The sequence below is a fragment of the Thamnophis elegans genome, chromosome 2 (genome assembly GCF_009769535.1).
Source record: "Thamnophis elegans isolate rThaEle1 chromosome 2, rThaEle1.pri, whole genome shotgun sequence".
Lineage (NCBI taxonomy): Eukaryota > Metazoa > Chordata > Lepidosauria > Squamata > Colubridae > Thamnophis > Thamnophis elegans.
In genome coordinates, this window is record NC_045542.1 from 122338492 (window position 1) to 122356669 (window position 18178).

General features: G+C 35.5%; 1 protein-coding gene across 1 annotated transcript in view; it reads right to left on the minus strand.

Moving 5' to 3' along the window:
- The window catches only part of IFT122 (intraflagellar transport 122), a 78119-nt gene that overhangs the window by 57177 nt on the left and 2764 nt on the right, over positions 1–18178 (minus strand). Inside the window, exons 3-12 of the mRNA XM_032209459.1 lie at positions 17106–17190; positions 16146–16224; positions 13669–13745; positions 12855–12921; positions 12412–12558; positions 9260–9335; positions 8423–8614; positions 5295–5433; positions 3703–3905; positions 2696–2833 (exon numbers count right to left, since the gene is read on the minus strand). Coding sequence (XP_032065350.1) covers positions 2696–2833; positions 3703–3905; positions 5295–5433; positions 8423–8614; positions 9260–9335; positions 12412–12558; positions 12855–12921; positions 13669–13745; positions 16146–16224; positions 17106–17190 — 1203 coding nt within the window. The remainder of the gene's footprint in view (positions 1–2695; positions 2834–3702; positions 3906–5294; positions 5434–8422; positions 8615–9259; positions 9336–12411; positions 12559–12854; positions 12922–13668; positions 13746–16145; positions 16225–17105; positions 17191–18178) is intronic.

Consider the following 18178-nt stretch of genomic DNA (forward strand, 5'->3'; position numbering starts at 1 on the left):
CTATGGTCTTTTTCAAATATATTAAACCAGAATTTAAAAATATAGACCCTATAAAGTCCAGAAAATATACTGTTCTTCTGATTAATTGTGTTAAATTCATAAATAATCCTCAAGTTATATCCTGTTCATCAGAAACACAGAAAACTGATGGCAGAATAAAACCTAGTGATCTGCCTTTTGAGTGTTTTTTGTTTTAATTTATGTATTTATTATTTTTAATTTATTTTTAATTTTATTTTGGTCAGATGAGGGCCATGTGTTTATCCCAAGTAGGTTTAAACTCAGTTACTGATGTTTGACCCACTAACCCCACAGGTTCCAAGTTGTTTCCAAGCTTCCACTACACTTTCTGTGAATTTCCCAGTTTATATAATCATACCGAGTGTATATTCAGTATCTATCCCAGTTTTGAGAGGATGTAGCAAAAATACCTTGTGTTGTGTTGTCATCTTTAGGTCTGGATTTTGGCTGTGGTGAAAATGTACCAAAATCAACCAGCATTGCTTTTGCTGTTGGAAAGTATGCTGCATGTGGCACAGGCATGACTAAAGCTAGAAACCTAATCTACCCTGAAAAGAAAATCTTTATACTACTAAAAAAAAAAACTATTGGTCTTTTTATAACCATCAATTGGGCAAAGTGATGCATCAGAGGCCAACAATTTTTGAATCAACATACTTCAAATGGACTAACTTAGAGAATGTGCCCAAAATCTGGGACCCATGATTCCTGTGAGAATGAAATTTGGAGAAGTTGTAGCCATTTTGTACTTCCATGGCTGTGGTCATGTGATGTCATTTCCAATGTCCCCACAAGGCAATGAGTAAGCTGACAGGGAAAATTGCAAGTTGCTCAGGTAGGTCTTCCCCACCTACACAACCACCATATTTCCTCAGTGCTTCCATGACGGCCACTGACATCTTTGTACACCCTCCCTGACACATGGTGCACCCTTGTGAGTCCTTCGCAACCCTTGTAGCACTTCTCACACATCTTTCTCAACCTAAACATCACCTGCCACACATCCTCCCTGATCCCTGCAGCACTTTTTGTGTGCTGCAAAAAAAGAATGCTGAACTTCTGTATGAAAAAGTATTAATCTCCTCCCAAACAGAATTGAAAAACACATATAGGGAAAGAGAAAGTGGAAACTCCTTGGAATAGAATTTAAAATATAATACAGAATGAGCGTGTAGTGCGTGAAATTACACTAAGGTTAAAAGAACGGGGTGAACAAGATTGTGAATGAGGAAAATACATGTTAGAGAATGCAATGAGTAAATGATGTCTATCTGTGTGTATGCATAATGTATCACCTCAGAATTGAGGCCAGCCCCTACTTTTCTGTTTTTTCTGGAAGAATATTAAGACTTGGCTCTGCCAATTAGCAAGGGGGATCTAACAGTGTGATGCAACCCTGGGGCTGACTGGTGGCTTAAGGGCGCTCTAAGAGAGCAAAGAATAGTTAATATTAAAAGAGACAAAGAAAATGCAGAACAATTTTGATGGAAATTTTAAAAAGGTTACAATTAGAAAAAAAATCAGAAGTACAATGCGGCGTTATGCCAGGCACAGAGCATTGTAATGTGCACTGTATTTTTGCTCTTCAGTAGATCAATGAGAAATATATGACTATGAGAAAAAAAAGACTGAATATTTGTTGCTTTAGAGAAGCATATGGTAAAATGAATAGAAAGTTGGAATTGTTTTGTCCAAATATGAAGGGTGGTTAATGACTGTTATAAGAATGGAAGTAAAAGGTATATGAAAATGAATGAATGAACCTGAATATACATGCAACTATAAAGCAGGGTGTGTGTGGTGTGTGTGTGTGTGTGTGTGTGTGTGTGTGTGTATAATAGAATCGTTTGGAAGTGATTTATCTCTATTTCTTTTATTTTTATTTATTTTATTTATTTATTTTATTTAAAACTTTTATATGCCGCCCAATCCCAAAGGACTCCGGGCGGCTTACAAACGAAATATAAAAAACATAGAAGCAATACAATTTAAAACAACAATCATCCATCAAATTCATTTTAGTCGGGTCCGGACCTCAATAGTGAGGTCAACAGCCCCAGGCCTGCCGGAACAGCCAAGTTTTTACAGCTTTCCTGAAGGCCATCAGAGTGGGTATGGTCCGGATTTCCGGGGGGAGCTGGTTCCAAAGAATCAGAGCAGCCACCGAGAAGGCTCTCCTCTGAGGGCCCGCCAGCCGACATTGTATGGCCGACGGCATCCAAAGGAGGCCCAATCTATGGGATCTTACTGGTCGTCTCGAAGGTATCCTGGCCCTAAGCCATGTAAGGCTTTAAAGGTGATAACCAACACCTTGAATTGAGTCTGGATACCAATAGGCAGCCAGCGCAGCTCACAGAGGATAGGTGTAACGTGGGTGTACCTCGGCGCATCCACTATCACCCACGTGGCCGCATTCTGAACTAACTTACCTATTGCCTTGAATTTCTTTGGCTTACTATGTTTTTATTAATTTTCTATGATGTGCATAATGTTGCTTATTGCAAAAGAGAATAATATGATGGATATGTGTATCTGTGCAGAATAACAACTATCAACCCAATTTTCATGAAAGAAAATGTCTACAAAAATAACTTTATCTATTTTTTCCCCAAATTCCGTTATTTTCTATAATCTAGCAATATCTGAATCATCATTACAAAAAAAAAATCCTCACCTGACCATTCTTTAAACCCACTAAAAGGCCTTCTCTGCCTGGAGGTCCTCCAATTACTTTTATATATCGAATGAGAGATTCCATCACCCATTCCCGTTCTTTTGTACCGCTAAAAGAAAGACACTGGAGTCTCTTCTCCTAAAAAAAAAGGAGGGGAGGGTTATATATATTCTGCTAGAAAGTTTTCATATATCTTATCTTGACAAGGATGTATATTTACCAGAACTTTTTTATTATGTTTCCATGCACAGACATAAACAAATGGAACATATTTTATAATACCAAACAAGTCTAATTTCCTACCAACATTCATGCCTATTGTTTATAACCACTCTTTACAGGTTAATAGCGAAGAATGCATTAATGAAATGTAGCTGCTGAGAAAAGTCATCAACTACTAAGAAATCTAAATAAGACTGCTATCAATTACTTTTTATTATACTTTCTAGAATATTTTACTTAACATTTCAGACTTTCAGTAACTTCTTTCTAAAATGCCAACCACATTATTAGGTAATTCTATGCCAAAACAAGGATAGGGATTTATTGGAGGCAATTTATTCCAATTATCATATGAAAGTGAGTAGGTTATATGTTATAAGAACTCAGGAAATCCATTCCCCATGGAGAAAATGGTGTTATTTCTAGGAATTTCTAAATTCAATCTTTAGCTAATGCTGGTAGAGTTGAGAATTATGCTCACATTACTGTGACAGGAATGATAATGAGGAATGCAAACCTCTAAAATAGCCCTTCCCAACCTAAGAGACATACAGTTCAGTGCCCAGAATTCACAACCAGAATCATGCTGTCTACAGAATTGGAGAAGATTCTGCTCAAAATGAATCTACATCTGATGTAGCATTTACCTCTGCTGACCCACCCTTGTTATATGAAACACCTTCAACAAGGAACCTTTTTCTTAATCTTTCTTAGTGTAGTACTAGAAAACATAATTTTATTTTTAGACATTATTTTATTTTTAGATGTAATGATCAGTTACCTACCTGACATAAGATAATGTGTTCAGAACACACAACTAGTAAGTTACATTCAAATTTTTTTGCTATCTTTTCCTTCACTCGGTAGTGCATGTCTGATGAATCATCGGAATACAGTTCAAAAATTTGGATTTTCTCTGGTAATTGGATTGCTAATCTGTTCTTGTAGATTGCTATTTTCTTTACAAGCTCTCGGTTTTTTATTCTAACTGTGGAAAAACAAGTTTAAATTAAACTGTGTTTCTTTTGTATTATTGAAAACCACCTAGAGTCATTATATGAGATAGGTGGCCATATTATTCCAAACATCCATATTTATTGGATTTATTAAGGCCACTGAACTCCAAGAAGACACTGGGTAACATACATTAAATCCAATACATAGTTTAAAAACACATTAAAAACCATTTAATTACCTGGACCAAAACAGCACTTCCAAAGATGTAAAACAACAAGAGCTCCATAATCATCCTAATATTTAATTAAGGGTAAACATCTTTATTACCTGAATTGGATTCTGAGGACTGCATGTAATCTTCATTGTATGACCATAACAGAACCCAGAATTATGGTCGTTAAGTTCAGAGGTGGGTTGCCATTTTTTTTACTACCAGTTCGGGTTTGCATGATGCTACTGCGCATGCGCGTAAGTGGGCAGGGGACAGAGCTTCCTGTCGCTGCTACTACCGGTTCACCCGATCCGGACCGAACTGGGAGCAATCCACCTCTGGTTAAGTTGTTGCAGTCATAAGTCAAGGCACTCATACAACTGGAAATGATTTTACAGATTTTTTGTGCAGTCATTAATCAAATGCAGCAGTCATTAATCAAAAATCTCTCCCCCTTTATTTCCCACTGGTGTGGGCATGTATTGTTTAAGATTATTATTATTATTATCAATATTTTTAAATAACAATTACAGTCAAATGAAAATGGATATATGATGATGGTGATATGTATGAATATTTGAGTTAAAATGCTTGAGTTAACATGAGTTATGTTTGTTGACTGTGGAGGAGATGTACGAAAGTTTATTTGTGACCGACTGATACACTTTCTATAGCATGTAAAGAAAGATGTTGTACTTGTTTTAAATTAAAAATTAAAAAAAAATTTAAATAATAAAAAAAATCTCTCCCCCTTTCATCCCAAGCTATCCTACACTAAGTATGGGGATAAAATGGGAAGAAAGAGTGCCATATATACTGCAATTTCTGCCAAGATATAAATCAAATGAAAAACATATGAATAAATCCTATTCTACAACATGGCTACACCTCTCATGATGTTCATAGAAATTTACACAACCATTTATATTTATACAATTAACTTAATAAAACAATTAATGAACAATCACCAAGGGCAATAACAAAAAGTCAAAATACCAGCTATAATATATTTTTGACTTACAACATCCCTAATACCAAAAATTCCACACAAAGCACTTCGGAAGACACAATTAGTGTACATGGTAAAAAGGCACAGCTACCTTTCCACTGTAAAGATATATTGCCTAGTTCAATTTACAGACAAATATTATTTACTGGAGCAGGGAAGAGATGGCCCCTGGGTTATCTGAAAACATAATTCAATACTACCTTTTTGTTCAGTGATAAGATGTTGGACAATAACATCTGTCATGCTGTCTCTGTAAGCATAGCGATCCTTATAAAGACCATGGACTGTGCTGAAAATCAGCTGATACAGTGAAATGGTTCCATCCTGGGTTCCTACTGCCTGAAGAGAAAATAATTAATTAAATTCAGGGTGTCTATCCACCTGAATGATCATGAATTAGACATGTAGATTAAAAAGGGATCAAAGTTTTGCTGGAATTTTAAATTATTCTAATTTCTACACTTAGAAAATGTGTAGTGAGGGAAATTTTCACTTTACATGCATAAGATTTTGGCCTGTCTCTTTTCCCACAGCAAAGCCATATAAATCAAAATTCACAAATGTCATGGTAGGGAATAGTTATTTACACTTATGCTAGAAATCATTTCATTGTTTACAATTGTTTTTAACAGATGACAACAATAAGATTACTTGGCTTTTATTAAAAGGTCACAATACCGGTTCTCTAAAAGAATATTTTTAAATATACAGTAACAAAAAGAGTGTTTAAAACATTAGGTAAAGGTAAAAGTTCCCCTCGCACATATGTGCTAGTCATTCCCAACTCTAGGGATGGTGTTCATCACTGTTTCAAAGCCCAAGAGCCAGCACTGTCCGAAGACGTCTCCGTGGTATATTATTTACTCTTACAAACTTGAGAAATAAGCTTTGAATCAATATTAATAAAGAAAATGGCTCCAGAAATCAGTGATTTTTCTTAGCAAATACTACAGATTATGATTGCAGCTATACTTGAAAAAATGTGCTTTGTTATTAACTATGCACAACCAGCCCTGTGAAATTGTAATTCACATATAACACACTTTGCAATGATTTGATGAAGTAAATTGATTTTGATTATCTCAATACAAAGGACTTTACATGACTCAATCACAGATATTACAATATTGCAAGGAAATATGGGGAAATCAAAACGAGAAAAAGCATGTGAATCAGTAACAGTAAACGAAGGGAAAAGAAGATAAAGAGACAAGAACAAATGAAGGAAGAACAGGGTAATAATGGGTTGACAAATATTGTTTAATTCACTGACAAATAATGAAACAGAGAGATTTAAGCCACAATTCAACTCAAGGACATTCATCAACTTTATTTTATATAAATTATTATGTGGTTAATCTTTGGTGAGATTCACAGCCTTTGGGGCCGGTTGGTAGCTCAACAGCTCGAGTCCTAACCAAGGACCTAGGAACTGCTAAGGTAACGTCGGAGGATATAAGTTGTTCCAAGTAGGGTGGATTATTATTATTATTATTATTGTACAATTGTATCACAGCGGCCAGTTGTTTCGCCGGATTTGGCATTGGTTACTAGTCGGGCCCCACCCAGGGGCCTAGGACGTCGTAACGTATTTTCGTAATATGCGTGCAGATCCAAGCAGTGCGGCTTTTTGCATTTGACTGATGGTGATTTTGTCAATTTTTAACTGTTTTAAATGTAATTCCAGTGCTTTTGGAATAGCACCCAGTGTGCCAATTACCACTGGAATTACCACTGCTGGTTTGTGCCATAGTCGTTGAATTTCGATTTTTAAGTCCTGGTATCTTGCGATTTTTTCATGTTCCTTCTCGGCGACCCTGCTATCACCTGGTATTGCGATGTCTATGATTGTGACCTTATTTTTCTCAACCAGTGTGATGTCTGGTGTATTATGCGCCAGTATTTTGTCGGTTTGTATACGGAAATCCCACAAGATCTTGACCATCTGATTTTCGGTGACTTTTTCAGGCTGATGTTCCCACCAGTTTGTTGCTGTTTTAATATTATAATTTTTGCACAAATTCCAATGGATCATTTGTGCTACTGAATTGTGCCGCAATTTATAATCAGTCTGCATGATTTTTTTACAGCAGCTGAGTATGTGATCAACAGTTTCATCAGCTTCTTTGCAAAGTCTGCATTTGGCATCATCAGAGGATTTTTCGATTTTGGCCTTAATGGCATTTGTGCGGATAGCTTGTTCTTGCGCAGCCAGGATTAGTGACTCTGTTTCTTTCTTTAATGTACCTGTTTTTAACCATAACCAAGTTTGTTCACTGTCCACTTTATCTTTTATTTTTTCCAGAAATTGACCATGCAGTGCTTTGTTCTGCCAACTCTCCATTCTTGATTTTATCACATCTTTTCTGTATTCTTGTTTTGTCTGTTGGGCCTTCAGTAGATTTTTGTTCTTTACTTCGATTAATAGATGTTCTTGAGTGTCTTTTAAATAATCAGCCAGTGCATGTTTTTCTTCTTCAACTGTTTGCTTCACTTGTAATAATCCTCTGCCACCTGATTTTCGGGGCAGATATAGTCTATCAGTATCACCACGTGGATGTAAACTGTAGTGTATTGTCATTAGTTTCCTGGTTTTTCGGTCCAAAAGGTCCAAATCAGCTTGTGTCCAGTTAACTATGCCAGCTGTGTATCTTATAACTGGTATTGCCCAGGTATTTATGGCCTTGATTGTATTTCCACCATTCAATTTAGATTTTAAAATTTTCCTAACTCTGTTGGTGTACTCTCGCCTGACAATAGTTTTTACTTCTCCATGCTTGATGTTATCCAACTGCAGAATGCCTAAGTATTTGTAGGCTTCATTTTCTTTGCATTTAATTAGTTGGCCATTGGGCATTTCAATTCCCTCAGATGCAGTGATTTTGCCCCTTTTTATGGATACAGTGGCGCATTTTTCCATGCCAAACTGCATTGAAATATCGGTGCTGAATACTCGGACTGTATTTGTCAATGATTGGATTTCTATTTCTGACTTTCCATAGAGTTTCAATTATTATTATTATTATTATTATTATTATTATTAGTAGTAGTAGTAGTAGTAGTAGTAGTAGTAGTAGTAGTATTCCTAACAATATAATTGTAAGTTCCACCAATAGATGTAGAATCGCCTCTGTAATGTATAAAATACAACCTGGTAGAGTCACAGTTATAAGACCATAAAAAGTAATTTCCTAGCAAAACAACAGCCGATTTGGATACATTTGCCATATGGAAAGGATTGAAGCCAGAAATAGTTACTTGTGAGAGAAAAAGTGTCTGAAAACACCTGGTATACATATTTGAAAGGCTTTTAGAAATTCACCCTTACCACATAATTGGAATCTGGCTTAGCTTTACAAGTCCACACCCAAGTGCTCTGTTCGCCTATGGTCCCAAGACGCACTCCATCCTTCGTATAAAGGGATACTTGCTTGTCAGAGCCTCCCATTAAGATGTATTCTCCTTTCGAAAAATAGCTAACACAACACGGATCAAAGTTCAGGACTCTGTCTTTTCCAATCTATAACAATATAGACAAAGATGTTTAACATTTGGTTTTGCAATAAGAAATCTCATCTGCAGACAGGAATGTAATTACACATATTTTTGTGTTTGATTTGTCACAGATCTTCCATTTGAGGTTGCTACAACCTCTTCATTTTCAAAAACTGCCTTAATAATGAAATAATATGGTAAGTATTAGGTCCAACAATATATGACATATGCATATTAGCCCATTTCTGTTATTCAAGGATGAGGAGGAAACTCAGCCAGAATAATTCTGTTTAATAGTTTTTGGCTCAGAAATAGACTGTCATACTGATACAGAGCCCTCGGTTAATTCCATCTGGTCTGCTGTGCTTGCCATCTTTTCTCTTTCTTATTTTACTGATTTTACTGTAATTTCTTTCATGACTGTGAGCTACCCAATCATTGAGAAGTGGACAGCATACAGATTTAATTTACATATGTATATATATGGACATATATAGACAAACATGCCTACTTTTCTACAAAAAGGCAAATAAATGGGTCTCTGATTTTGTAGAATAGACTGCTAGCTTTAAAAAATTCAGTAAAAGAAACAGTATTTGGGAGGAAATATATACACAGAAAGAATACACACACACACACACACACACACTCCAGTTAAGAAGTAACTTACTTGCTTGCCACTTAGTTGATAAAAGGAAAGCCGTTGTCCCCAATCTGCCACAGCTAAAATATCATTATGCTCATCTCTATTGGATATAAAAAGAAAAGCAATTATGTAGCAACAGTGCAACAAGCAGATATTGTTTGTCAGTGGCAATATCACTACCGTAGTTAAAAGACCTTCTGAAATCTAGATATGGGCCAGCAACTCTAACGGCATTAGCGCCATTGTAAGAGTGTACAGTAGATTACAGAAGATTAATACTAGAAAATTTCCTAGTATTAATCTTCCCTATACTCTTGACATATTCTTGTCAATGGAAAACTAATTCTTGAGTCAACTAACTGAACACAGATTATTATTTCATGTATATTGGATGCATGCTTTGGGAAAAAAGTTGAGAGATTTAGCCAATAACTAGAAACGTGTTCAAAATATGGTTTTGGCTCTTACAGTTTGATTTTATGCCACACAGAGAAATTATATATTTTTTTCATGGAAGCCTCAATGTTTTTGTAGGTTATAATGCATTTTTCAGCTGTATACCCAATGGTGTGGAAACTAACAAGATGTCAGAAGAAGCATACATCACATGCTCTTATGATTGGGAAGAGATTAATATTATAAAAGTGGAAGGACAGTCATTCTGTCAGTTATACAACACCCTGAAGAACTGATTACTTTTCATATCAGGAGTGGAGGCCTGTTTAGAAATTTGGTCTGCATTTAAATATATGAGCGTGTGGCTAAAAAGTCCCCACCCTCTTTTAATATTAAGTAAACTGATTTAAATGTACTGTATAGGAACATATCTATAAGATTAACTGAACAGTTCATCAGGGATAAATATTCATGTAACTTTTTTGTATTTTTCTTTCATAAATAAATTTAAGTTTCATAATTGCATCAAATATTTGTATGTGCTAAAGTAATACATCTTGTTCCCTCAGAGAGTAAAAACACAAAACACTTTTAGGGACAGATTTTGTTTTTGTTATTTTGTTAAGATGCTGGTCTTGATAACTTGACCTGGCATTTGTGAAATCTAATTCAGCATTGTCTATAATTGTTTGCAATAGATTTTTAGAGTTTCTAAATAAGTATTCCCTACCCTATATGAAGAACCGCTTTGAACCATGGGCTTTACCACTGAGTTATAATAACATTTTAGCTTGTATATTATTCTAGTCTTTTTAAGAGAAGGCAGTATCTTCCTATTAATAGTTAAAAGTTGGATTTGACCTATATGAACTTTTCCCACTGAACTGCTTTTGGGTACTTCAGTGAGCTTTTAAAGCAACACAAAGTGATAGATTGCAGTTCCCTAGAAGGAATTAATGATACACTGTGAATATTTTTCCAATTTCCCTCAGCTCTGAGAGTTTGTGGTGTCAAATGTCTTGAATATGGGGAAACATCTGCCTCATGCAGGAGTTTGTGCTAAACTCAACTTTTAGTATACCGGGCCAAATTAGAGAAGGAAGACAAGTTGGCAAAAGTCAGTATGGGAAATTTTGTGAAACTCATTATACTGCTTTTACATTATGAAATAATTACTTGTGATAATGAAATGTGAATCAGTAGGATTCCATACATATCTATATTGAGCCTAAAATTGTATAGCTTTATTTCCTTGATATTTCACTCACGAGCTGGCATTCCTAGGACTCTCATCTTCCTCACGTTCTTCTTCCTCTGCCTCACTACCCTGACTACTGCATGTGATGGACTTCAGAACTGGTATATCCTCTAAACAGGTGTGACCTGCCTCGTCATCTTCTTCGCTGTCTCTAGCACTCCAGAGATTCTCCCAGCGACTGCAAATACCAATTGTTTGTTCACATGAACTACTGACACATAATTCAACTTTCAAAATATGTTAGTTCAAAGGTCAGTGCCTTGGAATTAAATAATTTTTCCCAGACAAGACTTTGCAGTCTCCCTTAAATGTTCTAGAATATACAGAATGTATTGTTCCAGATAATTTTTTTTAATCAGGCTGTAGAAAATACAGCACTTTAAAACAGAGACTTTAGGGAGAAAGGTAATGAAAATCACCATCTGGACTCATACATATACATAATTTGAAATGATTGGGTGTCTTAATACTTCTCAGTCACAATAGTAAAACCAATCAATCAATATAGAATTTCAACATTATTACTTCAATACTTTCTCACAAAGTTTCTCCATAGAGTTGTATTGAGCCACTGAAATCAATGGACAAAATAAATGTATTGGTATAGGATACAGTGAAAAGAATGGGGGAAAAGTTCAAATCAACATGCTGCCTCCTAGCCTCTTAAGACTCTTAAGCAGCTTGTCTCTAAAAATATTATTCTTTGCAATAGTACCAAATATCTGTAACTCGGGTGTTGGATGAAGGTGAAGGTTCGTTCTTAAAAATAATATTCTTTTTAAGAAGCTCAATCAGATATTCATTTTAATGTTTAAAGACATTGTCAGCATATATACATAGCACCACTATATAATTAGATGAATTTGCTACCATATACTATGCAAAACAGATCTAGCTCCTTAAATATTTATCATATCCTCCTTGGGGTATGAGGAATGAGAAAACAGGATACAGCTTTCTCTGCAAAAGTTTCTTATGTTTATGTAATACCCATCCCTGCAGTCAAATTCTTTTAACAAGGACCCCCCAATTCTTTTATGCTTGTTTTTAATGGTTTTACTATACAAGTGATAAGGAGTTTGTAGTTAATTATAAACACTTTTGGAGGACATTCATACAGCACATAAATGATGAAAAAGTAGAAATTAATAATTAATGAATATTAATTATTGTGATGCCCCCTACATTTCTCTATTTTTATTAAACAAAATGAGAAAATGCCAGAGTGAAATCTGGAGCAAATATGAGCAACTTAACCATTGAGCTCTGAGGAACAGAAAATTTGTATATTAAGCAAACCAAGTGAAAGAGACTATGATATTTTCTATGCACAAAAGTAATATGGAAATATCTTGTTTCTTACATTAAAAAAAACTGTATTTATTCCCACAATAACAGATCTGTAGTAATATGCCAACTCCTAAAATCTACAGGCTAGGTTGCTATGATATTTATTAAAGATACCAAGAACACACTGAATGTATGAAGCTTTATGTTTTCACCCAAGACACAAACATGTTACCTTGATGGATTCCAAGAAATAGACCAAACTGGAGATAAAGATCCTCCTGGTCGTTCAATTTTGACTTTCTCTTCACCATTTTTATTCCTAATGCTGACAATACCATTGTACAACCCCAAAGCAAGATATTGTCCATCATTCGTCCAACTGGGGAAAAAAACACAATATAGTAGGGTAAATGTTTCTCAGAGCTAAAGGGAATCAAGAATATGAAATGGAGGATATTTGGGAAATGGAGAGTTTGCTGAGGGAGAAAGGTCACCCTACCACTGATACTATCTGGTCACTTAGTCAGGAAGGAATGGTTTTGGCACCAAGACCAGAAACAATGCCCCATTCTTATTTTAAATGCATCATGTTTTATATGGAGCAGCAATTCATAAACATAACCATGTATCATTTGAAAGCCCAAATTATAATCTTTGAGCCAAATAGTTACATACCTACAACAAGTGATCTTATTGCTAACTTTATGTTTGTTGACTGACTTCTGTTCAGGAGACCATAGTCCTTAAAAACAACAGAATCAAAATGCAGACATTAAAAAATGATTATAATTGTAAGAGCATTCAAAAGCAGTTATGCAATAACTGCTAAAAATAATGACATTAATGTTCATCATATGTGTTATTCATCTTAATAAGATTCCTTTCAACCTGACTGTCCCCTCTAATATTGGTACCCATTTCTGCGCTGTATAGTAGCATTTCATAATGTCATTACCCATTGTCTATAAAGAAAGGACTACAATGGTCTGGGAGGACTGCAGCTCAATGGTAGTTCCTTAAGTACATTAAATATAGGTTCAACCTCTAGCATTACCAGTTAAGTGAGAACCTAAAAGCTGATGCTAAACAACAAAACTAGACCAGCTAGATCAGTAATTTGACATGCTGAAAACCAAGCTCCCACATTTCTAATAAATAAAATATTATAGTATCTTGGAATTTTATACAATCTGCCCTTCATACTAATGAACAATTCCTGTCAGAAAAAACAAGGAGGGGAATAGCTTCACCTTTGTTTTCAAAATCTGCCCTGAGGTTTGGGAAATATCCAAGCAGATTCTAATGTGTAGAGGGAAAACAAGAGAAAGGAGGGTGGGGGGAGGAGTGGCTTTACTCACATATTACATTTCAACTTTGGGCTACCTAAACCAATATTAAAGTAATGTCTGCAACTCTTGCTGGGTTTCCTCCTTTGCTACATGAAGCATTAGAATTTGATCTTAAGAATTCGGCAATGGGGAATCCATACCAAAATCACTTGAAGAGCAGGATGCAAGTTGATGTGTAACAGGATTATAAGACACACATTGTATAGAATCATTGTGCCTAAAACAAATTAATAAACAACAGTGAAAGAGAGGCATTGGAAGAATGGCAAACTAAATCAATATGGAAAAGCTATGCTAGCTTTTTATAAGTAAAGCTATCAAATATAGGCTGTAGTCGTCTGGATAACCTCCGTATTATAGCAGTAAAAGTTTTCTATTTCTCTTTACTGCCATAGATCTAGATTTTGATTCCTGTTGTAGGCTGAAGAAAGAAAGGGGGGGGGATAATATCAGTGGTGGGTTCCTACCAGTTCGGACTGATAATTTGGCGGTCTGGGTTGCTGGAACAACAGTGACCCAGGCCTGCCACGCCCCTGAACCGGTTCTCCAGGCACCACCATAGATGCCGCCAACTTGTATTTTGCTTCTGTGCATGCACAGAACAATTTTTATTGCACTGCGCACACACGCACAGTGCTCATCCCACGAGCTAACCGGCAGTAGTATCTGCCGGAACCCACCCCTGAATAATATCCCTTATCTAATTCATTAAAAAAAGTTACATTACTGAAAGGATTCACCTGGCTTCTATTTAAACTTTTAAGTGACTATTGATGGCAATGTAACTGCCTGTGGAGACCAGTAGACTTCCTTGTGCAGTTGCTTGGCCTTTGGGAAAACAGACTGTTGGACTAGGTGGATCAGGGATCCAATCCAACATGAAACTACTCACATGCTTCTAAAGGATTTGTGAAATATTTTAAATATTTTGTACATTTTGACCCTATATATTAGGGGTTCCTCATTCCCGGGCCGCATCCCACTACTGGGACTTGAACCATTGGAAACTGGGCTCCTGAAGAGGCAGGCAAGCATGTGAAGCTTCATTTGCGCGTGCACAAGATGCACATATGAAACCATTCTCCCCCCCAACCGCAGAAACCACCAAAGCCACAACTACCAGTCCACAGAACCAAAAAGGTTGGGAACCCCTGCTCTACACTGCATCAGTGAACAGTGAGTGAAATATCAATTTAACAGATCAATCAAGCTTATGTTAAATTGCAAACCATGTTCTTCTCAGCAATGCACATAATTTGTATAATTGCTGCAAATAAAACATTTATGTAAATTTATCTGCCTCATCCAACTAGTTTGGACTTGTCTGTTACTTGAAGTAATTGCCTCAAATTTGGCTGGATGGATCCAGAAGTCATTAAACAAATGTTTGTTAGTTTGAAGTTTTACTGTACTTATAAAAAGGCTCTAGCTAGCTCTGTTCATAAATGTTATGCTGAGAATCTGTTTCAGGCATTCACAACACAGATGTCTTTCAGATATACTGAAACACGGCTTTGTTGACTAAGAATTATGAATACTGATATTCAGGCTAAATGGAGGGTAATAGTACAGGATAATAAATATGTTCAATTCATTAACAAGTAATTGGAAGATATTCCTTTTCTCTGAAAAATAATGGGATACTTCTGAGATGAAACAATTGAGTTGAGTTGTCAATCAACAAAACTTCAAAACTTCCATTACTATCAATGTTTATGATCCATTTATGATCTGTTTATTTTGTGGAATCCCATGGCCCTTCATGTGGTCTTAATATGCGTAATGTAGTATACACTCACGTTTTAGTTAGGACAGTAATTCACAATGTTTTCCAAGAGACCTACTTGCACAGTCACTGTATCCATATCCTCAATGATCTTAGTCAGGGTTTTTGGGAGGAAGAAGGAAGTAACTCAACTTCTTCCCTCTTACAAAGAATTTAGAGAGTATAGCTTTGTACTTCTTTCTTCCACTATTTTTGTTTGGGATCATCATTCTCGATCTCTACTTTCACCAGGAAATTAACTATCTATTTCTCCCATCAGCAGGATTATTAGGTTGATTAGCTAGTAGTAAAATAAGTAAACCAGGTGCTGTTCCTGTCAGTCAACTGGCAAGTAGGGAGTCATTTGCTACTAATGGAGATAGAAAAAAAGAGAGGCAACTCTCAAGCAAAAAAGGTGTTGGGGTTATATTCTTATGCTCAAGCTTGTGCTGTGCATACTAACCAAGCTCAGGAGTTTATTGTTTTAAAAATGAAATGGAAACATTAAACAGTTGAATCCTATTTCATGGTACTATTGAACTAATCGCCTTCTGAAAAAATTGCTTCACATAGAAACACATCCCATATTCAATGTTTAAACTTCTTCAGATATTTACTCAATCATCCTAGAGGTGTAAACATTTATGGGAAGAGGGCAGGATTGCTGACCCATATTCTACATTGGCTACTGGTATGGTCTCCATCATCCTCATTTGCAGCCCTTACTATACTAAGTCTTTTTCAAATAGATTCAGTCCCTGTAAAATTGTTTTCTTCTATGTGTTAATATTTCTTCTGTTTATATTAAGGGTAATCCTTATAGACTCATACATCAAAGTCATAATCACTTACGTGTACTTCAGGATACCTTCTAACTTTGAAGTCCAGATTATGACAGTTTTGTCTGCAGCTCCTGATGCAAAGCGTTTTCCTAAGAAAATTTGTAGTAACCAATATAAATTATGAAGTAACTTTAGAATGAATTATTAAATTAAAACACAGAAATGAAATAATGTTAAGTCTATCATTTTCTCAATCTTGCTATAAATGGGAGAAGGTATTACCAGTACATAACCATATTTTATATATGTATTTATGGTATAACTTTAATTTACATAATTTTGTAAAACACCAAATGTTTTTAATTAGATTAATTGTATTTTTAATTTAAAAAATTAATTGCAGTACAATTTGTACAAATGTATTAATAATATGATCTCAAAGGGACTTTCAAATGTTGGCAAGTGTCTGCTACCTATTTAGCAGACTACTAGAACTAAAGACTTCTCAAAAAAGATTTATTAAGTCAATCTTTTTCTCAGTTCATTGAAAGAACTTTAAAATGTGTTGTTGATAACTATATTTTTGTTAGTGGAAATACCCTGCATCTTAATTCTGGTTTAGAAAGCAACATTTATATAATTATGAAAAACATACAATGACTATTAATACATACTTTGTTTCTTTTGTATTAGCAGTAAGCAACTTAGCTGTGAAAAATCTTGGCTATGTGCTAAAAAAATAAATCTGAGAAGTTCTGAGTTTCTTGTGCACAAATTCCCAACTGTCAAAAGCAGACACTGTGCTGAAATATGCTAATCACAATAATTCAATATTGTACTACTTGGAAGTGAAATTATTAGCAATGTTTTGAACATCCCAAAAAACATAACAACTTCTTAAGAAATTTTGATCAGGAGTTGATCAATTCTTTGCCTCAGTTAGCAAGAGATGCTATATAGATCCTATATTGATGACAAAAAAAAGGCAATTGTAATTGTAAAAATTGTAAACAGGTGGATTTCATATTACCATCTTTTGCATATGCTACACAATATACTGTATCCTTATGGGCTTTCAAAGGCTGGATTAATGTTCCATCAGATGTATCATACACCTGTACAGATAAAATAACACAGAAAGTATAATAGTACAGATGTATAAGAATAATACTTGAAGCCAAACTATTTTAAAACAAAGATAATCTGAAGAAAAATGTTCTTAGATCTCCAACTCTATATTGCAAAATTCCAGATGATCCAGCATGATAGCAAAGGTACCATAACAACATAATATACCAAAACATCCACCATGAATATTATAAACAATGGCACCTAAAGTATATGGAACAATAAACCCCATAGTAAGAGTATAAATAACATATTAATCAATAATTCAATCATTAATCAGAATAATCATATGCTAAAACTGCACAATTCATAATTCCACATTATTCTCTTTTATTTTCCAGTATTTTGAATTGTACTTAAAATTCTATTGGATAACAATACAAAACGTTAAGCACAAGTATAATATGCTCTGGTGGTTAAGAACTGCCAGCAAACAGAATCAAAATACCATTTCTAGCTTCTGGAAAGCTTCAAAAACAGCCCCATGCAAAGCACATTACAGACATCCATTTGCCCACCTAGCAGTTATCATATACCAGGAGGCTTCCCACTTTACAGGCTTACTTCTTGAGGTATAGCATCTCCCACTCTGAGACACAAACAATAAGAAACCTGAACAAACCAACAAAATCTTCTTGCCTGGCTTTTTCATCAGTCCATTTTGTCTCATTCAGATCCTAATAGCCTTTAGACATTAGGACAAGACTTCCATATCATGACCTGGGGTAGCCCGGGGTAGCAATGGAAAAGTCATCAGCATGTTGAGAACACTACATCCTGAACTGACTGATCACTTGTCTCAATGGCTGCACATAGATCGGGGGTGTCAAACTGCATTTCTTTGAGGGCTGGATCAGCATTGTAGTTCTCCTCACGGGTTGCCCAGCGGGGGGTGGAGACAGGACAGACACCTCCTGCAGCATTCTGCTGGCCAAAATGGGGGGTGTTTTGGCTAGCAAAGAGCTGCAGGAGGCT